Source organism: Pelmatolapia mariae, linkage group LG13 (assembly GCF_036321145.2).
Source record: "Pelmatolapia mariae isolate MD_Pm_ZW linkage group LG13, Pm_UMD_F_2, whole genome shotgun sequence".
NCBI classification, from domain to species: Eukaryota; Metazoa; Chordata; class Actinopteri; order Cichliformes; family Cichlidae; genus Pelmatolapia; species Pelmatolapia mariae.
In genome coordinates, this window is record NC_086238.1 from 11,595,538 (window position 1) to 11,618,714 (window position 23,177).

Here is a 23,177-nt window from a genome sequence, read left to right on the forward strand (position 1 = left end):
AGTGTAACTCACTTTCTCTCCAATCTCAGTGAGGTCTCCTCCAGGCAGCAGCTCAAGGTCAGGGGCAAGAGCACAGGCCTGTATTACTTTTTTGAAGTTCTCTTCCTCATGTGGAGATCCAAACAAGATATTATCCCTCAAAGTAGCATTTTGGATCCAGGCTTGTTGTGGTACAAAAGCAAGAGAACCCTGGGAAGAAATACATTATAACTCAATTACATCTGTCTTATCATAAAAAACTGGCATTCACACGGTTTTATCCAGACCAAACACTGCAGTGGCTAGGTGAAAAAAAAATCATTTTGCTGGAAATCTAAGAGAACAGTTTATTCTGTGGGTAAAATGGTTTGAGTTATAAGCAAATCATCTGCCTCCATTTCACAAAATTTGTGCAAAAATTAGAGATGGACCGATCCGATATTACGTATCGGTATCGGTCTGATACTGACCTAAATTACTGGATCGGATATCGGCGAGAAATAAAAAATGTAATCCGATCCATTAAATATCAAAAAACACTTCACAAAACTTGCGACATGCATCACGTGATAGAGCGGCTGTGTGTATTTGTAGCCTCGCTAGCAAACCAGCATTTCATCTCCGAGGAAGTTATCCCAGAGAGAAGTAAAGCAAGTGTGTAAGTTCATCTCTGAATGTTTGTAAAGCATTCCCACGTTAAGCTTAACAACCGATATATGGAGCGACTGCCTCTCGCTCTCCTGCTGCTACTTCAATCATGAAACTGCTTAATGATCAGCTGATCGGCTTTTCTGTGGCAAGTCTGTCTCTCTTCTTTGTTTTTGGCCCACTTTGCACCAGAAAGAGGAAACCAGCGGCTGAACAACAGCAGCACGTTTAAGCTTGATAAGCTGTTGTTAGAATTTATTTAATATTACTTTCTACACCAGGATCCTTTTCTATGTAGCTGACGGCTGGTAACTGTGCAGGGGCGGATCTAGCAAAGTTTAGCCAGGGGGGCCGATAGGGCATGAACAGGGAAAAGGGGGCACAAAGACATACTTATCTTTCTTATTCTCATTTAAAATGTCTAGCTTTCAATAAATAATTATCTGAATCTTACACCCCAAGTTTTAATCTGATGTAAAATGTATAGAAGTCCATTACTGTATATACTAACTGTTAAGTCTAATATACCCTAGTAAGCTATACTACTTTTTTCTTTGGGAAGATACCATCTGTGCAGTTTGCAATTCTGTTGAAGAAAGATATTGAATATATTTAATTATTCTTGAAAAATAATTTAATTCTGTGCATTTTTTTTACACTGCATCAAATAAAAGTTGATTACGTCGATTAAGCATCATGAGGTGGAGGGTGGGGGGTGGTTCCCTATTTTTTTTTTGCTGGGAGTTTGCAACCCTATTAGTTAGGTTGCTTAATATTTCTGCTAAGTACTCTTTAAAATACCAGAATAGGGATGATAGAGTAGGTTTAAGTTTATTAGATTGATCAGTGTTTCTGAACTATGAAATATTTTGGGTGCAGTGTATTTTTTACATAAAGGTATAACAGAATAGCTTTAGTGTTGTTGTTTATTTAAACTTGAGTATAAACTTATACAAAATGCAGCAATATATTAAAAAACTGTTTTATTGATTAAAAAACACACTATATCGGATTCATATCGGTATCGGCAGATATCCAAATTTATGATATCGGTATCGGACATAAAAAAGTGGTATCGTGCCATCTCTAGCAAAAATATACTTCTTTATTCTGCTGTTTTCTCCTTCAATACTGATGAGTTTAGACCAGATTATCAAAACTGGCTTGAAAGAAGAAGGCTGGTGATGTTTTTTTTTATTTCTGCATCTTTACTTTGTTTTTTAAAGTCTTTAATGTTTAATTGTTGAATTCTTTAAAAAAAATAAAATATTGTATTGTGATTGTTAAATTCTTCTACACTTTTTGTCCTCCTTGAATGTAACTACTACTATGTAGATCACAAAACGTTTATGCTTTTCATGTAGACATATTGTTTTCAGTGGGACTCTATGAGTCTAAATACGCTATGAACTTTTTGGGATTTCCTTATCTGGATGATTGAGAATGCAGAAAGATACTGCTATATAGAGTAATTTTATACTTTTAGTCATTAAATAAACTCAGTAAATGATTCAATCAACATTGATTTTCTCGGTCTTTAAAAACCAAAAAGATAAGGAACATAATTTCCTTATGGAATAATAAAGTATTCTGATTCTGATAATCTCCTGAAAAAGTCTGCCTTCGTGAGAGATGAGGGAAGGCGCTGAAGTAAAAACTGAAGCAAACTTAATTTGATTATGTCACAGTCATGCTGCATGTTGAGTTTAAAAAAAAAACAAAAAAACATTTGTGTGAACATTTGTGTTATTTTAGTTAAGACGTAATTAGATGTTATGGATTTTATATGTTCTTTAATGCACACTACAGATACAAAAAAAAGCCATTACCCTAATGTTGATAAAACCTTTGGTACTGTGCATCTCTCCAAGGAGGGCTGACATAAGAGACGACTTTCCTGACCCAACAGCTCCCACTACGGCAACCAACCGACCAGGCTCAATGTCCAAATTCACACTGGACACACATAATAACTATACTTAATGCTGTGAACACATCAGGGGCAAATAGGCAGACTGGAAAAACTGAAGCAATGCTAAAAAAAAACCTGGTGAACATCTCACAGTTAATTAAGTTAACTAGTAACTTTTTGTTGAACAACACAGACATACTCTTTCAGCAGAGGCTTTGCATCTTTTTCCCAAGCAAAGGAACCATCACATACGCTCACAGCAGTATCTAAAAAATGAAAGCAGATCAAGGCAGCTTAACAGCTATATCTTCACATGTAAAAACTGTGAGTAAGCTTCAATCTTCAGCTGTAGAACAAGTGCAAATTCTAATGGTGAACATACTGAAACTGGGGTCTTGGCACACAATGTCACTGTCGATGTCTTCCCCTGCAAGAAACTTCTCAAGGCGATTCTTAGACACTGCTGTCTGAAAATTCAAAGAACAGGTTAAGTTTGATGTTATCACAGGCTTGATACATGTGCCTCATGTAGGTCTGTTCACTTACTTGCACAATGGAAGCAATGAGCATGGGCAGCATGGCAAGAGGAGCTCGGAGGATGTTGAAGAGAGAGATGGAAGTAAAAGCTTTCTCAGCAGTTAACACATTATCATTGCTCACTCTAACAAATATTGCAAACGTGGCCAGAGAAACCTGCAAGAACAGATAGTTTAAGGAAAAAGGTGGTTTATCCTTTGATTCTACTCTCTGTGAAGCTCCTTGACAGAACTCACCAGAGCTGGACTGCAACGGAAGGTAAGGATGGAGATGGACTGTAGGTAGGTAATCTTTTTCATGGCTTTTAGTTCTTCCCCTCTAATGTCTTCCACCTGCTTCTGGAAGGATGGCTCCCAAGCATACAGCTTCAGAATCTGGTGGGAGACAAAAGAAAAAGACAGGGAGGAGGCAGTGAGGCAGAAGGAAGCACTTATGGTTCAAGTTACTGCAGTTTCATGAAGCATCAAAGCCTTACATGTAAGGTAGGCATCTACACCATGAATACACTGAACAAAAGAGCTCACCTTGATCCCATTTAGAATTTCATTCATGATTTTCATTCTCTTATCTTTAAACTTCATGTTTTCTATCTGAAAAGAGACACAATGTAGCTCATGTCAAACAGGCAATAAGACAATACTTAAATAAAGTGTTTTGAAAAGCGATTTATTCTATCTAATTCATTTGAAAAAAAAAACGAACTTTTTACCAGCATGCTATGTCACTCAATTGTCCAACTACTTTTGAGCCCCTGAAAGTGGGGGACTATATCAAAATCTATTAAACTGTCAGGGACCTGGGTCTGAGGGACCCAGGGTCCATGAGCAGTGTGGTCTCTTATCATTATTATTATTATTATTATATGTATTTTAGCTGCACTGTGCTGCTGTTCTGTGTTCCACTTTTGTATGTATAGGCAGGTGTGTGTGTGTGTGTGTATGGGCGGACGCAGTTGTATCCTGTAGGCTGGATGACAGGCACCTTCAGGCTTGGTGGGTGTGGCCTTGCTAGGGGGCTGGCCACACCCGAAGACCATGCAACACACCTGCTGCTGATGAGGCTTGTCGGGGGAGCTATTTAAGAGTATGATGGAGTTCCCGCAGACGCGGGATTGTTACATGTGACTCCACGTCAGTGTTCTTAGTGAGATACGTTCAGATAGTGTGTGCCTGCTGTAGTGAAGTGTCCTGACGGCTGCTTCTATTGTTTCTCCTAGGAGGAGCGTGTGTGTGGACTGATTGGGAGGAAGACACGACACGGGAGTTGTCAGGGGAGCGCACGGGGATTTATTGTGTGAACTATTTACAGCACTGTAAATAAACGCACTGTTCATCATAAAGAGTCCAGCGTTTGGGTCCTCATTCCTCACATCCCGACGGCCTGCCACGCAGACCATGACATAAACAGTCAATCCAATATTTTAGTTAAACATTTTGAATAAAACATTACAATTTGCAGTTTAATCTCATCTTGATTATTTGATTTAGAATCTCGCAGGTGTACAGAAGCAAAGAAGATTTGGCAAGTATTTCCCCTGACCTGGAGTTTTCTGGCCTTGGTTGCTAGCAGTGCATTGGTTGGAATTATTAACACCATGACTCCCAGTCCTGCCAACACAGAAGGTCCTAACTCCAGCCACAGGAAAACAATGGATATGATGATCTGCAGAGGGCAGGACCACAGCAGGTGGATAGAGGTGGTCACATCATTGAAGCGCTGGGCATCTGCTGACATCAGGTTCACCGTTTCCCCTACTGTTGACTCCTTACGAGTATCATTGGACACCACTAATGCCTTAGAAAAGTGATAAAAAGGGCATATTAATTAGAAAGTGGGGTGGAAATTAAGTAAGAGAAGCATGATAAGTGATATTTTTTCTTACTCTGTATGTTTTTGTATATAAGCAAAGCAGGAGATGGATCTTTGTGTCAGTTTTTTTTAAACCATAATCCTACTCTAACCCTATATATTGAAGAAAGCAAAGCTGACTTTCTTTAAGAAGTAATGTAAATAGTTTTTAATGTCTAAAGAGTATTTTCTTCATTTCCTGATTTCCAAGATTCGGTAAAACTTAATAAAACTTGATAAAAAGAAAAATTATTTATTCTGATTGGCTATACAATCAGGGTCTTCACCAGTAGTGACTGAGAACTCACAAAATTAATCATTAAGATCATTAGTAAAAGTATTGATGGAAACTAGAGCTACAGACTAACACAGGTGTTTTTTCTATGACCAGTATGTGCTGATAAAAGTTCTTTAAAACTGAAACGTCTGACAACTGACTTAAGCAGGAAATTATGACTAGAAATTTTTTTTCTTCTAATGTGTAACAGTAATTATATTATACAGCATTTGATTTTTTTTTCACACCAATGTCAATAAATGGTGTTCTGTCACTCTTGTTTTTACCTTTTTATACACAGCAGCCATAAGTGCAGTGCGAACCTTCATCCCCAGCACATGGCAGCGCTGGAAATACTGCTGTAGGGTCAGAGACTGTAGCAGAGCCACCACCATCAGCAACACTGCATACAAATAGCCCTCCCAGGCATGTCTGGATTTGTCCTGAGTGAAGGAGACCATCAATCTAGGAAAAACAGAAAAAAAGAAAAAAACATGCTAATCTCCTGCTTCATCTTGAGCACTTATCTAACAGTTTCCTCATTTCATCCTGCCACTCCTGTTATCGGTTATGAATGACTAGTGTAAAGACATGAGGGACAGAGAGAAATTAAAGACCCCCTGCCTTCTTCTCATCACATCAGAGAGAGGGTGAAAAGGCTTAACATCCAGGTGTTTTTATTTTAAGTGATTTAGAGTTTTAATCTTTATTTTTATCTTCATTTTTTATCGTTTTTTATTTTTGTTTAAAGATAAATCAAAATATAAGTTTGATCAATATGTTAAATGAGAAATGTAGTTTGAGTAGTGAAACAGTCTAGATTTTGTGTCTGTGGACATGATCCAGCTTAGATCTTTACCTATTGGTGTCAGCAATGTGGAGGATGTCTCTTAAATGTTCAAATGTCATGAGATTTTCTATGTTAAGAATAACGAAGAAAATGTAATGAAGGGATTTTGAGGTAAACTTTGATAAATCAGATAGATAGTGTGTGGTTGGACATCAGATGATCTTATGTCAACAATGTGTTTGAATGACTAGATAGGAGGAGAGAGAAGGGGGGGCAAATAGGCACTTGGCAGAGTATAAAAGAGACCGCCCAGAAGCATTCTTTGCTCTTCCCTTCGTCTGCTGTGAGATGAACAGTTCAGAAGATTGGATCTCAAAGTGAAATTTGTGCCTGACGGAGGCCAGGACTACAGAACACTGAGATAAGCACATCTTCAGAGCTGGATGTGCCTGTCTCCTCTCCAATGTTAAGAACAAAATCAGCATTAACTCACTAAAATTTCCTACAATTAAAGTGTAAATTGTGGATATTCGCCTTTTAACCCGTTGTGAAACAGTACAGGTAAAAATCTGAGTATTAACCCATTTTAATGTAAATAGCTCTTACAGGTTACTTCAGCCCTTTACGCATAACATACAGTTGAGGCCTACTGTCAAGCCCTCTAAAGCTAACCCACTTAAATACCAAGTGCACCAATAAAGAGGTGAGCCGCTGTAACTATGTGTCTGACGGAGGCCAGGACTGCAAGGATACTCAGGTCTCCGGATTTTATCAGAGAAGCAGGAAAGACATACAGACGATTTTGAGACCATTAAAGCTGGGCGAGCCCCCTCAGCCACATCAGCCCCATCTGAACTCTGCATTGCCTGCTGGGTAATACTCATCCAGCGATTAGAACTTCTTAAACAGAGAGCTGACCCAGACTTCCTGTATTGGGGTGTTGGTCCCGCAGGCTGACAATAGGGAATAGTTAACACAAAGGATTTTACAGTAACTGCAAGTGAATTAAAAAAAAAAAATTCAAGGAAAACGAAATAGATTTAAAAAAAATGTTTACCCAAATTTGGGAAAACTGTTACATCTGTGACAGATAATTGTATGAATTCCTTTCCTTTTCTTTTTGAAAAGTATGCATCAGAAAGTCAGAACAGTGAACTATTAAGAGACCACTGTAGTCCACTGCAGGGTACAACACAGCTGAGTTGCTGGTTTAAGTCCAGCGACATTGTACAAGCACAACATTGTTCTTCTCTTAAATCTGTTGTTTTATTTCTGTAACGTTCTGTAATATCTTACTCACTTAAGAAGCTGAGGACTGACAAAGGTTAACACATCCTGCAGAAGTTTGAAGCAGACAGATTCAATCAGAATCCTTTTAAAGGTCTTGTAAATGGTGGTAATCAGCCATGAATTGGGATAGTTCTCTTCCTCCTTATTGTCCTTTTTCTTCTTTTCATCTTCTCTCTTCCCCCTTTCCTCCTAAAGGAACAGATCGTTCAAGCACAGTTGATGAGACTTATTCAGAAAAAAACATAGTGATGTTGATTAGTGGTGTTAGTAAAATCCGTTTAGACTGTAGCTCAATATAGTGTACATGTGTGTGGATGTGCTTTTGTTTGAATGCTCTCACCATCATTAGTACATCCTGACTGACTCCTTTCCCCAGACCACTGGAAAGCCCATTTTGCTGTGGGTCTTCCTGGGCACTGTCTCTGGTTTTAGCTGATTTCTTTTTCATCTTGTTCTGGAAGCGGACCCTAGCTGCATCCAACTCAGGCTTCATGAAATGCTGGAAACGCTCATTGATGAAAGCAGTGCTATCACTCTCATTCAGATCCCACATGTCCTCCTGAACCAGAGGTTGTTTGTAGCCTTTTAAAACCATACTGTAAAAACAATGATAACTCTGAAGACATGGAGCACATATGTAGGTGCTTGTTAAGATTCCTACTATACTGACTTTAATGTTACCTGTTTAACCAGTTGAATGTGATTCTGCTCAAAAATGCTGCACCTGCTTCAGGATTCTGTGGATAAAAACAAGATTAACGTCTGACTCCTTATGAACTTTGACCTCTGAAAACAAACAAACAAAACCAATAACAAATAAAGGGTACCTTTTTTATAAAGTCTTTAGCTTCTGGGGGAATATCAGCCACAGTAGAAAGAACTAGTGCAATCAGTTCAAGCCCAAAAGAAATGTAGAAAAGGCTGAAACGTGGGACATCACGGACCTCGCCCTAATTCCCAAAAATGAGAGAAAGAAAAATTTTAAAGGGTCCCGAAGAAACAGAAAACGGTGTGTTATGGAAAATATGGAGAGCTAAAAGTCAATCATATCAAGTTATTGCACCATGTCTGAGTAAATCTACTATTTGTCTTTTACTTTAAATCCAACTTGATCAAATGTCTTCACTCATACCAGTCTGACAGCCTCTCGTAGGAGGGTCTGGAAAGGAAAGATGTCACACACTACAAGGAGCAACCAGAAGAGGAAAATAGAGGTAGAGTCTATTGCTCCTGCCCGTCTTAATCCTTCATGGCAAAGCAGGACAAGGATCTAACAAAGAAGACACATCACAACATAAAAAACAAATCCTTTCAAATTTAAATAATCAAATATAAAGGTTGCTCTATTTACCCATGTGACTGCAAGTAAAACTGGATTTGCGTAGTATACACCAGCATTTTTTGAAGATTGGTCACTGTTTGGGCCAAAATCTTCTCCTAGTGTGACTCCCAGGTGTGCTATGGCCGTCAGGAACAACAGAGACACCACAAGCTGAAGGAAGAAAACACAGACCAGACATGAGAATAAATCATGTTATTTTATGCAAAAAAAACCCTTTTTATAATCATTTGCATAAACTTTTAACCAATACTATGTTTTTGTTTTTTCACGAGATACCAAATACTTAAAACTAAGTTCTTTCCCTTCATTCCTTCAAGGTTTTAGAGAAGTGATAACAGATGCTTAAAATACGCAGAGCTGGAATGACACATCTCTTTGCCCTTTTGCTGTAAATGACTTGTCCTTTCCATGTTAGAATATTTCATACACAGTATATGCATTTATAATAAACTCACAGAGACAGGCCTCTTGGTGTTTTTGACCTTAACAGAGAATTTACACTACATGTGTTTTAGTTTCAATGTATACACTCTTTTCTTACATTGTTTTTTGGAAAAACATTTTTTTTTTCATATTATGGTCTAGAACACAGGTGTCGAACTCCAGTACTCGAGGGACGGTGTTGCCAAGTTTTTCCATGTGTCCCTGCTGCAACACATCTGAATAAAATTTAGTAGGTCAGTGGTTCTCAAACTGTGGTACGCGTACCACTGGTGGTACATGGACTCCCTTTAGTGGTGCGCGGGAAGTCTCTAATTGTTTATGTTCTGATTAAGGGATTTCTGAAAAATTTAAACGTAAAACTCTGCTACCACTTTCGACATAAATGAAGACAGGAAACTCAGGGGAACTACTGAGATAATCCATTCACAATACGAGGTTGGTCATTAATATACTGCTGCATGGGCTGAGCTGTTCTTACATTGTAAGGTTTTAAAAACGGAGTTTTAAAATGAATAGTGGTAATAAAAACCGAGAGAGGTCGACAGTGATCACTGCCTTTTTAAGGGGCTTGTTCAGATTAAGTAGGACAAGATACAAAGCATTAAACATGTTAAAAACACAACAGCCTTAATAAATGCAGAGTAGTTTTGACCCGAAAGCAGGGTTCATCACTTAAAGACTGGATATGCCACCTGCTGTGAATGTTTTAATGCAGTACAGTTGTTATTATTATCACTTGTCACATCCTGTTTATGACAGTTAAAATAAATAACATTCACATAAGAAATAAAATTGTCTCGTGTAAACTGTATATGGTGTTAAATAGGCCTATACTACTGTACTTTAAAGTCGGTCATAATGGTGGTACTTTAAGGGCCATATATTTTATCAGGTGGTACTCATTGTGAAAAGTTTGAGAACCACTGTAGTAGGTCATTAGCAAGACTCTATAGAACTTGACTACATGCTGAGGTGGCAATTCAGCAATTTGATTCATGTTACAGCAGCTCAAGAGTGAATGAACATGGTGCAATAAAAGTAGTTTTAGAAGTACTTTTTCCCCGTTTTTTTTAAAACGTACACTTTTATTTAAATTTACTTGAGTAGGGTTTGGGATTGCCACCTCAGCATGCAGTCAAGGGATCAGAATAATATAGGAAAATAATGAAAAAGCCTAACCATAGGTGCAGTTGTAAAGAGGTTTGCACAGTTTGTAAAATGAGTAATATATGTATTGATTGTGTATTTCATCGTGTAGCTATTTTTCTGCATTTGAAAATGCATTTGTGAACTAGCATGAAGTGTGGAAAGAGGGGAATGTTAATGCAATACTGAGAAACCCTCAGATTAAAGTGAAAACTAATCTTTAATTAGGATGATTACAGTCCATAGGGGGAAATGAACAGCAAAAATCAAGCTTTTTCAGAGAATTTGGAGCACTTGAAGGCAGGTTAACAAATGACCTGACAAAGAACAAAGGAAATAGGTTATAAAAACCACACATAAGAATGAAGGGAAATGGACATAGCTGGGGAACAAAGCACAACTTAAAAAGAAAGCAAAACTAAATGCAAGAGACAGGAGACAAATGACTAGCAAAATAAAAACAAAACAAAACAGGGAATGAGAAACAATAGTTTGAAAGAGGGAGACAAGAACTTTACAGAATGAAGAACACTGAATGAGCACATTGAGCAAACACTGAGAGAAAAACTTCAAAGTTCTACAATCAGGACTACGGTAACTTTGTACTTCTACGTAGTTCTACAAAGGTCGCTGCAAAGTCACAGAAAATGTTAGTGGTAACGGTAAACAAAACCTTTAAAGCACTGTAATTTTTCATACTTGCAAACTGCTACACAGCGTGCAGATTGGCAATGTGCCTCATTTTTGTGTAGGTCCTGATGATGTTTAGATAACCTTTTAGGGTTTTCATTGAAACACCACAGCTATGACAATTTCTGAACTTCCTGCTTATTCAAACTCACCTTTTTACCATACCCCTTAACAGCAACAAGTCATATAATGAATCTGCTGAGAGAAAGAAAAGCAAGTATGTTCGACTGGAGGCACCGTAAAATCTAATATTTTGTTTAATTAAAAATATTAAGTAGGCTGAACTCAATTTTTTATCAGTTTGTTATTAGAACTCAGTTTAAGTAAGTTACAAGTACTTTTTATGCAAAAACGCTAATCAACTCATTATTTGAGTTGTCTTAACTTAGAAAAACCAAGTAAGCTGGAAATTTTGCTTCTCAGTGCGGAAGGATGAAAGATGTGTTTTGAAAATGCCACGTCACCACCGTCCGCCTACCTAGCACGGATCAGTCCGCATGTTCATGGTGCCAGCATTTTTTTCTGGAATATGTTGAGCAAACCTGGAGAAGCTTCAGCTCAAGATATTATTGTTGTCATTGCTGTGGATCTTTACCTGATACACTGACTTGGTGAGTAAATCTTTACTCTTATTCAAACTGATTTTGTGGCTTCTCTTAGTTTAGCACCAGGTTTATAATTTTGCTAGCTAGTTAGTGTTAGCCTAGCGTTGCTGCTGCCGCTGGGCTCATGTTACTTAAAAATTAACACCACAGCCTTAAAAACCTTATATAAAACTATGTCTGTGAAATTTTCTGTTGATCGTTCGAAATAAAAAAGTGAGATAAGAGCCCAGACAAAATTTTTTAGGAGGTGCAGCTGTTAGGGATGGGGTGTGAGGGGTATTTTCAATCCATAGCCATAACTAACTAACTATATATATCATGTTTAACCTGAGTAGCAAAAGACCGCAGGGGGGTTGAAAATGATAAGCCAGGAGTTAACTGTGCTCGCCGGCTCTATCGAGCCTTGACCTCCCGGTCAGCTATCGCGCTGGTGGATAACAGAGCTCTCCGACAACGTCGAAGCACTTTAGCAAATATGTGATATTTTGATAAATTAAGTAGATATTGTTATGATTTAATGTTGTCAGTGTTTTGTTTTATGTCATGTTTAAGGATTTTGTTCTCAGTTGTATCTCACGTTTAGTTTAGTTCAGGGTCCATGTGTCATTCTGTCTCTCAGTGTCAGGTCTGCGTCTTGGTGTAGTGTTCTCGTTTCCTGTTTTATTGTGAAGGTCTGCGTCTCATGTGTGTGTTCAGTTTTGCCTCTGTCTCGTCTTGTTGATTATTCCCAGCTGTGTTCCCCACCTGTGTGTAATCTCCCTGTGTTTCCCTGTGTGTATTTAAGTCGCGTCCTCTGTCTTTGTAGTTTGGCTGGTCCGTCTGTGTATCCACCGTGTCTCATCCGTGTGTTTCCCTGCTGCCCAACCGTCATCTGTTTTCTGCTCGCTGTTATTCGTGTTCAGGTTTGTGTTTCTGTTCAGGGTCAGTAGTTTAGTTTTCCCAGTATAGTTTAGTTCTCCGTTCACCATTTTGTCCATCTCTTTTGTTGTGTTTGCCTTAGTGGCACCAGCCATTTTTAGCCAACCTGGTTGTCCATTTTAAGATAAAGCCTCTTCTCATCCCACAAACTGGTATTCATCTTCTTTTATGTTGCGGCTATGAGCCGGGTCGTAACAGAATTGGGGGCTCGTCCATTCTGTCTTTGCTGGAGGGTCCGGGGGACCGCTTCAGCCTTCTGTCTTCGCTGGAGGGTCCGGAGGACCGCTTCAGCATTCGTCTTAGCTGGAGGGTCCGTGGGGCCTGTCCAGCCTTCGTCCGTCTCCGCTGGAGGGGTCCAAGGGGCCTGTCCAGCCTTCGTCCGTCTCCGCTGGAGGGGTCCAAGGGGCCTGTCCAGCCTTCGTCCGTCTTAGCTGGAGGGTCCGTGGGGCCTGTCCAGCCTTCGTCCGTCTCCGCTGGAGGGGTCCAAGGGGCCTGTCCAGCCTTCGTCCGTCTCCGCTGGTGGGGTCCAATCGGCCTGTCCAGCCAACATTCGTCTTCACTGGAGGGTCCAAGGGGCCTGTCCAGCCTTCGTCCGTCTCCGCTGGAGGGGTCCAAGGGGCCTGTCCAGCCAACATTCGTCTTCGCTGGAGGGTCCGAGGGGCCTGTCCAGCCTTCGTCCGTCTCCGCTGGAGGGACGTGGTACAGCTAAATATCCCAGAATGCAATTCGTCCAAGACTCAAACGCGGCAATGGCGGAGGAGCGCAGCTAACAAACTTTTAAATATTACTTTTTCTGGGTCACAAAATACTTTGTGACTTTTAAGATATTTTCAGGCTTGAATGTAGCTGTGTAAAGTTCAAATATCTGCTCGATTTATCAAGACATCACATATTTGCAAAAATGCTCCAACGTCCTCTATTTTTTTAATGCTTTGTGGCAGCTTTTGAACATCTGTGGCATCTATTAATGTCAAATCTAGCCTTTCTTTAACAACATAAGCAAACTGCTTTTATATTTAACCGACTTTTCTGTTTAATTACATTTTAAATAATAATAATAACAATAGTATTTGTTTTGTTAAAAAATGTGTTTAAAAACAAGTTTTGTTGTGAAAGCTATAATCCAGATTAGTGGCTTGTTAAATGGTTAAAGTCTAGGTTGGCTTTATAATTGAGAATAAAGTAATATAGCTTGTCCTTCTAAAGAATTAAGTTAAATTCCACAGTTGAATCATAAGAAACATTATGTTACATATAAACCCTGCCATATGTTAGATCTGGTCATTTTGCTTACTAGAAACTTTATATTTTGGAAGTTAGCTTTTAATAAGCATGTAATGATTATATTTAAATTAGGTGGTCTTTTTTTTTTTTTTAAACACATATCTCTTTAGGCCTAAACTGACAGTGCCAATACCACACATTCAGACACAGTAGTAGATGGTGTTTTTAATACTATATGTGTTAGTCTAATTTGGTTGTATGGGGTCTATATTGACCTTCTGTGTTGTAAGTTATAATGATTGCAAAGCCATTAAGGACCAATTTAGCTTCTAAAAATTTTTGTTTCGTTTCGTTTTTTTCTCCCTCTGCTTGCTTCTTACTGTCTTTTGAGGCTCGGGACCAGCACTCCTTCTGTTGGACAGAAAGACATCAACTCAGTGGTAAGTATTTTGGTTTTCCAATATAATAGCAATTGTCAGTGACATTTATATTAATCAGGCTGAACTTTAATCATACTTTAGATCAGCTTGTTTTACTTATTGTTTTATTTGTGCTTTGGTTTGGGGAAGTTGTTTCTTTACTGATCTTTTCCTGTCTTCTGTTATTAGACTTGAGATATGACTGCACTATGCTGTTGCTGTGACTCCAGTTAATTCTACAAGACATGGTAAATGGCCTGTATTTGTGTAGCGCTTAACTTAGTCCTAGACTTAATCTGCCTTGATGCGTCGTTACAAGGAGCTGTACCCTCCATGGAGAAGGAGGCTAGAGGGCAAGATCAAAGTAGCACGGAGGAAGGTTAGCCAACTAACGGAGTTGCAGAAAGGTGCGACAAAGAAGGTGCATAAAAAAAAAAAATACAGCAAGCTGTCCATACCTGAGGCCTTGGAAACTGCCAAGCAAAGACTCACAGCCTTGGCCAGCTGCTTGAGGAGGTACACCAGAGAGATAGAAGGCAGGAGAATAAACCAGCTGTTCTCCACAGAACCAGCAAAGGTGTACTCTCAGTGGCAAGGGAACAATAAGAGAACAGCACCACCAAGGCTGGAGACGGAGCAATACTGGAAGAGCATATGGGAGAAGGACGCAACCCATAACGGCAATGCTCAGTGGCTAGTGGATCTGAGGGCAGACCATAGCAACCTCCCTGAACAGGGTCCAGTAACCATCATGGTGGCAGACATCCAAGCAAGGGCCACTAGTATGAAGAGTTGGACAGCACCAGGCCCCGACATGGTTCACGTCTACTGGCTGAAGAAGCTGACTGCACTCCACGAGCGTCTGGCAGCACAAATGAACCAGCTGCTAGTTGACGAGAGACACCCGGAATGGCTAACCGAAGGTCGGACGGTCCTGATCCCCAAGGACCCCAAGAAGGGACCGGTCCCATCCAACTACCGACCAATAACCTGCCTCAGTACTACATGGAAGCTCCTGTCAGGCATCATATCGGCTAAGATGAACAGGCACATGGGTGAATACATGAGCGGGGCACAGAAAGGGATTGGCAAGAATACCAGAGGCGCAAAACACCAGCTACTGGTAGACAGGACAGTCAGCCGAGACTGCAAGACCAGACTGACCAACCTGTGCACTGCCTGGATTGATTACAAGAAGGCCTATGATTCAGTGCCCCACAGCTGGATACTGGAATGCCTAGAATTGTACAAGATCAACAGGACCCTAAGAGTCTTCATCAGGAACTCAATGGGGATGTGGCGTACAACACTAGAGGCCAACTCCAAGCCCTTGCACAAGTCACCATCAAGTGCGGGATCTACCAAGGAGATGTTCTGTCCCCACTACTGTTCTGCATAGGCCTGAACCCCCTCAGTGAGATCATTAACAAGACTGGCTACGGATACAGACTACGGAACGGAGCAGTTGTCAGCCACCTCCTGTACATGGATGACATCAAGCTGTATGCCAAGAGTGAACGAGACATCGATTCACTGATCCACACTACCAGGATATACAGCAATGACATCGGGATGTCATTCGGGCTGGAGAAGTGTAGTCGGATGATAACACAGAGAGGGAAGGTAGTCAGAACTGAGGGGATCGAGCTACCAGAAGGCAACATTGCGGACATAGGCAAGGCAAGGCAAGGCAAGTTTATTTATATAGCACAATTCAACAACAAGGTGATTCAAAGTGCTTTACAGAAACAAATAAAAAGCATGATTTAAAATTGATTAAGACAAGCAAACAAACAAACAAACAAACAAACAAAACAGTATTTAAAATCAAAAATCAAACAGTAGATAAAATCAGAACAGTAGATAAAGTCAGTAGTTAAAATGTAAGTTTTGAAATTTAAGCTTAAAAGTGTGGATTTGGTGCTTTATTCAAAAGCAGCTGAGAATAGGTGAGTCTTCAACCTGGATTTAAATAAACTGAGTGTTTCAGCTGATCTGAGGCTTTCTGGGAGTTTGTTCCAGATATATGGAGCATAAAAGCTGAATGCAGCTTCTCCGTGTTTGGTTCTGACTCTGGGAACTGATAAAAAACCGGATCCAGATGACCTGAGGGATCTGGAAGGTTCATACTGGGTCAGGAGGTCACTGATGTATTTTGGTCCTAAACCATTCAGAGCTTTATAGACCAGCATCAGAACTTTAAAGTCTATCCTCTGACGGACAGGCAGCCAGTGTAAAGACCTCAGAGCTGGACTGATGTGGTCCACTTTTTTGGTCTTAGTGAGGACTCTAGCAGCAGAGTTCTGAATGAGCTGTAGTTGTCTGACTGATTTTTTAGGTAGACCTGTAAAGATGCTGTTACAGTAATCAAGCCTACTAAAGATGAATGCATGGACTAGTTTTTTCAGGTCCTGTTGAGACATCAGATCTTTTATCCTTGAAATATTCTTGAGGTGATAGTAAGCTGATTTTGTTATTGTCTTAATGTGTTTTTCTAAGTTTAGGTCTGCATCCATCACTACACCCAAATTTCTCGCCTGGTTGGTGGTTTTTAGGTGTATAGATTGAAGTTCTCTGGTGACCTGTAATCGTTTTTCTTTGGCACCAAAGACTATTACTTCAGTTTTGTTTTTGTTTAGCTGGAGAAAATTGTGGCACAACCAGTCATTAATTTCCTCAATGCATTTACCAAGAGCCTGTACAGGGCCTCGGTCTCCTGGTGACATTGTGATATATATTTGTGTGTCATCTGCGTAGCTATGATAGTTTATTTTGTTGTTCTTTATAATCTGTGCCAGTGGGAGCATGTAGATGTTAAACAGAAGGGGTCCCAAGATGGAACCTTGGGGAACTCCACATGTGATACTTGTCTGCTCAGATGTGAAGTTACCTATTGATACAAAGTATTTCCTGTTTTCTAAGTATGTTTTGAACCAGTTTAGTACAGTTCCTGAAAGACCTGCCCAGTTCTCCAGTCGTTTGAGTAATATGTTGTGGTCAACTGTATCAAATGCTGCACTGAGATCCAGTAAAACTAAGACTGACATTTTTCCACTGTCTGTATTCAGACATATGTCATTAAACACTTTGGTCAGAGCGGTTTCAGTGCTGTGGTTCTGTCTAAAACCTGACTGGAAGGCATCATAGCAGTTATTCTGTGTTAAGAAGTAATTGAGCTGTTGAGAAACTGCTTTTTCAATGATCTTACTTAAAAATGGGAGGTTTGAGATCGGCCTGTAGTTATTCATTTGTGTCTTGTCAAGATTGTCCTTTTTCAGTATAGGTTTAATTACAGCAGTTTTTAGTGATTCTGGAAACACACCTGACGTTAAAGAAAAGTTTATGATCTGTAACAGGTCTGACTCCAAAGTCTTTGAGACCTTTTTGAAAAAACTTGTTGGCAGGACATCTAAACAGCAGGAGGAGGAGTTCAGTTGACCTAAGATGTCCTCCAGGTCTTTGTTGTTAATAGGGTGAAACTGTTTGATGGTGTTTAAACAGTTTTTTGGTGGACACAGTACATGTCCTGGATCTGCTGTTGATGTACCAATTGGTTGTCTAATCTTTTGGATTTTTTCTGTGAAGAATTTGGCAAAGTCATTGCAGGCCATGGTCGAATGAAGTTCAGCTGCCACTGTCACAGGAGGGTTTGTTAGCCTGTCAACTGTAGAAAATAGGACCCGAGCGTTATGACTGTTTTTGGTGATGATGTCAGAGAAGTAGGACCTCCTTGCACTCCTCAGTTGTAAATTATAATTGTGAAGTTTCTCTTTATAGATGTCATAATGAACCTGGAGGTTTGTTTTTCTCCATCTGCGCTCAGCTTTCCTACACTCTCTTTTTTCATTTTTCACCAGTGTGGAGTTTCTCCATGGAGACTTCTTCCTTCCAGAGATAACCTTCACCTTAATGGGAGCAATAGTGTCCATTACATTTAACATTTTAGCATTGAAGCTAGTGACGAGCTCATTGACTGAACCTCTGGACAGGTCAGGTGTTAATGGGAAGACCTGGTTAAAGATCTCACTACTGTGTTCAGTTATACACCGTTTTGTGATCACTGCTGTTGATATATTTGTGTGGGCTGAGATTTTACTTTCAAAGAAAACACAGTAATGATCAGACAGGCCCACATCAGACACAGTAACCTTTGAAATGCTCAGGCCCTTGGAGATCAGTAGGTCAAGAGTGTGTCCTCTATTATGTGTGGCCTCTGTTACATGCTGAGTCAGCCCAAAGTTGCCCAGAGTGTTACTCAGGTCTTTAGTCCCTTTGTCCTGAGGGTTGTCCACATGGATGTTAAAATCCCCAACAATAATTACACAGTCGAAATCAACACAGATCACAGACAGCAGTTCACTGAGGTCATTAAAAAAGTCTGTGCAGTATTTGGGAGGCCTGTAAACATTAAGAAACACAACTTTGGATGGAGCCTTCAGCTGTAACGCCACATATTCAAAAGACTGAAAACTTCCAGGAGATAGCTGCTTACATTGAAATGATTCATTAAATAAGACGGCAACCCCTCCTCCTCTCCTGCTCACCCTGGCCTCACTGATAAAACTGTAGTTAGGAGGGGTCGTCTCGATGAGAACAGCTCCACCGTTACTTTGGTCCAACCAAGTTTCAGTTAAAAACATAAAATCAAGGCTGTGCTCAGTGATTAAATCATTAATTAAAAATGTTTTCCCAGCTAAAGATCTAACGTTTAATAAAGCCAACTTAAGTGTTTTAGAGGTATTATTTGCCCCCTCGTGTTTGGGAGCAGTCTGTGGCACACAAGGTATGTTTACTACATTTAAAGATCTTTTAGAGTGCAGCTCTTTGTGTTTTGACCAGGCCACATGTCTCCTTCTGTCACCTAAAAGTACAGAAATTTTGAAACCTTCTAATAAACAGGGTCCCAGCTTCTCCTGGGAAAAGTCACCACTGTCATAATCCTCGCAGCCCGGACCCTCCACACATCACACATCAGACTGCGGAGACAGAGCATGAAGGTGGTAAGGAGGAACTAAGGGCGGCGAGGCTGCGCAGTGTAACTTTGATTGCTCTGTTGAGGGCGGGGCTCGATGGCGAACCTTTGGCTGCTCTGGTGGGGGGTTAATGGGGGACAAAAAGGGATTGGGCCGGGGGGTAGATCTGAGCCCAGCATTGACCCGCTCCATCATCTCCTCAGTGAATTTCAGGTGTGGGGAGGAGGGAGAAAGGGAGGGGGAGGAGGGTGATGGCCTGTCAGGGGTTTGGGGGACTGGGGAAGGTCGTGGTCCCTGGTCCTGGTCGTTGGTGTTGTTGAGAGAGGTGGAGGCAAATAGGGACCCCTCTTCTTGCCTCAGATGTCTCTCCTTTCTGAGGCTCTTCCCGGGTGGGGGCAGATGGAGCTCCTCCTCAAGGTTTCTGCTGGGCTTTGTTTGTTCTTGGAGTACTGTTTGTTCCTCTTTATTAGATAACTCCTCGTTTATCTCAGCCTTGGCACCAAGCACAGATGGATGACGTATGGAATAAAACAAGTTGGAGGTGAACAGTTTCACCCCTGACTTGTTAAAATTAAATCCATTTGCTTTAAACAGATGCCTGCGTTCCCAAAAAATATTAAAGTTGTTGATAAAATGCACTGAGTGGTCAGTACATGCTGATATAAGCCATTTATTCAGTGCAAACAATCTGCTGAATCTCTCGTCTCCTCTGACGGGCGGTACAGGCCCACTGATGAATACAGCTGCATTCAGAGAGTTTACAGTATTTAATAATCCAGTAAAGTCCCGTTTCAGAACCTCCGACTGTTGTTTGGACACATCGTTTGACCCTGTATGCAGAACAATATTTGTCACAGTTGGATATTCATCTGCAATCTGAAGAATTCTCTCCTTCAGGTTGTTGACCATATCCTTAGGAAAGCATAGGACTTTAGTGTTCTTACCGCACATCCTTTGTACATCCTTTACGGCAGAGTCACCCACAATCAGGGTTTCAGGCCTAGCCTTTAGCTTTCCCTGTGGCCTTTTACTTTTCAACAGATTTTCAGACCTTATTTCGCTACTTTTAGATGGATGGTTGTCCGATATAGATCCAGGGTCCTTTGATAGTGGAGCAAATCTGTTCTGCAGTTTCACATTCAGTTGTTTTGGAGGTTTGTTGTTAACCTTTCTATTCACGGTTGTCCAGTCCTGTTTCCTCCCGTATACAGGGGTAGAAGAGCTTCTCTGTCTCGTAGGAAGTGAAGGCCAGTCGGTTTCAGAGATTTCAGCTCGCTGTGTTCTGCCTGTGATACGTCCTCCCCCTTCTAGGAAACATGATTTGTGTCTTGGTTTTGCACCAGGACAGTCCAAGGGGGGATTATCGCTTGATGATTTATAGTAATGCACAGAGTCTACTTTCTTGGTCATATTATCTGTGCTCCTTAGCTGTGTACTAGCTTGCTCATCGCCATTGCTTTGAATCAAAGGCAAGGTTGTTTCATTTCCACACAGTCCATTTACCTCCACATTTACTTCTAAGCGATGAATTTTTGTCTCCAGTACTGCAATCTTCTGCAGGAGTTTGTGGTAGTCATCTGTGGAGAGGGAAGGCATCTTGTTGCTAGTTAGCCTAGCTAGTTAGCCTAGCAGTTAGCACCTTTCCAGGCTATTGAGGCTGTTCGGAGTCCAGACGCTGTAATCAGGCTTCAGCTGTGTCTAGGCCACAGACACACGGAGCGCTGAGGATAAGGTAACTAAAAATGTTGCTGTTTCTGTTAAGAACACTTTAGTCCTAATGATCTATAAGTGTCCAGAAGCTTTCGCAGGTAGGCTCATATAGAAAAAAGGGAAAAAATCAGCATAAAAATCAATAAAAATCAATAAAAGAAGCAAAGCATTTGAAGAGCAAAGAGAGGAAGCGTCCACACTCACAAAAGGGGGCGGATAGAAAGGACAGCGGATAGAGGACAGTTACAACTACCTGGGGATCCCGCAGGTGAATGGGAACCATGAAGAGGCAGCTAGGAAAGCTGCAACCACCAAGTACCTGCAGAGGGTCAGGCAAGTCCTGAGGAGTCAGCTGAACGGTAAGAACAAGATCCGGGCTATCAACACCTACACCCTGCCCGTGATCAGGTACCCAGCTGGTATAATAAGTTGGCCAAAGGAGGAGATAGAAGCCACTGACATAAAGACAAGAAAGCTCCTGACCATGCATGGAGGGTTTCACCCCAAGTCCAGCACCCTGAGGCTGTACGCTAAGCGTAAGGAAGGGGGCCGGGGACTGGTGAGTGTCAGCACCACAGTCCAGGATGAGACAACGAACATCCAAGAATACATTGGGAAGATGGCCCCAAGTGACTGAGTGCTCAGTGAATACCTCAGGCAGCAGAAACCCAAGAAAGAGGAGGGAGACGAGGAACCATCATGGAAGGACAGGCCCCTGCACGGTATGTACCACCGGCAGATAGAGGAGGTGGCTGATATCCAAAAATCCTACCAGTGGCTGGACAAAGCTGGACTGAAAGACAGCACAGAGGCACTAATCATGGCAGCACAGGAACAAGCTCTGAGTACAAGATCCATAGAGGCTGGGGTCTATCACACCAGGCAAGACCCCAGGTGCAGGCTGTGTAAAGATGCCCCTGAGACAATCCAGCACATAACAGCAGGGTGCAAGATGCTAGCAGGCAGGACATACATGGAACGCCATAACCAAGTGGCCGGCATAGTGTACAGGAACATCTGTGCCGAATATGGCCTGGAAGTTCCGAGGTCAAAATGGGAGACGCCCCCAAGGGTGGTGGAGAATGACCGAGCTAAGATCCTGTGGGACTTCCAGATACAGACGGACAAAATGGTGGTGGCTAACCAACCGGACATAGTGGTGGTAGACAAACAGGAGAAGACGGCCGTAGTGATCAATGTAGCGGTTCTGAATGACAGCAACATCAGAAAGAAGGAACACGAGAAGCTGGAGAAATACCAAGGGCTCAGAGAAGAGCTCGAGAGGATGTGGAGGGTGAAGGTAACGGTGGTCCCCGTGGTAATCGGAGCACTAGGTGCGGTGACTCCCAAGCTAGGCGAGTGGCTCCAGCAGATCCCGGGAACAACATAGGAGATCTCTGTCCAGAAGAGCGCAGTCCTGGGAACAGCTAAGATACTGCGCAGGACCCTCAAGCTCCCAGGCCTCTGGTAGAGGACCCGAACTTGAAGGATAAACCGCCCGCAGGGGCGTGCTGGGTGTTTTTTTTATATATATATATATATATATATATATATCCTTATCAAATAATTTTGATATTATGCTTTCCATATAATTATTTTGTAATTATTCGAATTCATCTGTGTGTGATTTATGATTTCAGGAACAAACAGAAAAGTCTGGAGGACTACTGTCAGAGAAGAAGTACACCATGCACCCCCCAGGAGGCGGCTGTACTTACCAAGAGCGTCTTATCTATGATTTTAAAAGACATGAGACCACTTGCTGTGGTTGAGGGTGAGGGATTCAAAGAAATGCTGACCACTTTCCAACCAGGTTACACTCTGCCGTCTTGGCATCATTTTACAAGCATGATGGAGAGAATGTATGAAACTTCAGTGGAGAAACTAAGGAATGAACTAAAAAAGGCCACATCCAAAATCTCCCTTACCACTGATGCTTGGACAAGTCTGGTCACAGAGTCCTACTTAGGGGTAACTTGTCATTTCATTAATGACAATTGGGATCTTCTCTCCTTCAATTTAGCAACACTGCCAGTTGAAGAGCGCCACACTGCAGAAAACCTTGCCTCCTGGGTGGAGAAGGTGGCAGAAAAATTCCACATTTCCTTGCATAATGTCCTTGCCATTGTGCATGATAATGCAAGTAACATAGTTGCAGCTCTCCACATCCTGAAAGAGAAGTTTGGAGTGGTGTCCTATCGGTGTGCCGGGCATACACTGCAACTGGTTGTAAACCATGCACTGAAAGACCCCAAGATTGATAAGGCACTATCAGCTGCACGGGGCCTTGTAAAGCACATCAGGAAAAGTGAGCCAGCTAGCACCAAACTTAAGCAGAAGCAAAAACAGATGGGTACAGCTGAGCATAAACTAATCCAGAATGTCGCTGTCAGATGGAACAGTTCATACTACATGATTGAACGTC

The 23,177-nt window shown here is 41.3% G+C and overlaps 1 protein-coding gene across 2 annotated transcripts in view; it reads right to left on the reverse strand.

The window, feature by feature from the left end:
- The window catches only part of LOC134639829 (ATP-binding cassette sub-family C member 2-like), a 45,978-nt gene that overhangs the window by 15,119 nt on the left and 7,682 nt on the right, over positions 1 to 23,177 (reverse strand). For both annotated transcript variants that reach the window (XM_063491280.1, XM_063491279.1), the window contains exons 3-17: positions 8,633 to 8,773; positions 8,414 to 8,551; positions 8,109 to 8,231; positions 7,963 to 8,018; positions 7,622 to 7,877; positions 7,292 to 7,470; positions 5,489 to 5,666; positions 4,616 to 4,870; positions 3,601 to 3,666; positions 3,313 to 3,450; positions 3,086 to 3,232; positions 2,922 to 3,006; positions 2,739 to 2,805; positions 2,457 to 2,583; positions 13 to 189 (exon numbers count right to left, since the gene is read on the reverse strand). In XM_063491280.1, the coding sequence (XP_063347350.1) occupies positions 13 to 189; positions 2,457 to 2,583; positions 2,739 to 2,805; positions 2,922 to 3,006; positions 3,086 to 3,232; positions 3,313 to 3,450; positions 3,601 to 3,666; positions 4,616 to 4,870; positions 5,489 to 5,666; positions 7,292 to 7,470; positions 7,622 to 7,877; positions 7,963 to 8,018; positions 8,109 to 8,231; positions 8,414 to 8,551; positions 8,633 to 8,773 (2,133 nt within the window). The remainder of the gene's footprint in view (positions 1 to 12; positions 190 to 2,456; positions 2,584 to 2,738; positions 2,806 to 2,921; positions 3,007 to 3,085; positions 3,233 to 3,312; positions 3,451 to 3,600; positions 3,667 to 4,615; positions 4,871 to 5,488; positions 5,667 to 7,291; positions 7,471 to 7,621; positions 7,878 to 7,962; positions 8,019 to 8,108; positions 8,232 to 8,413; positions 8,552 to 8,632; positions 8,774 to 23,177) is intronic.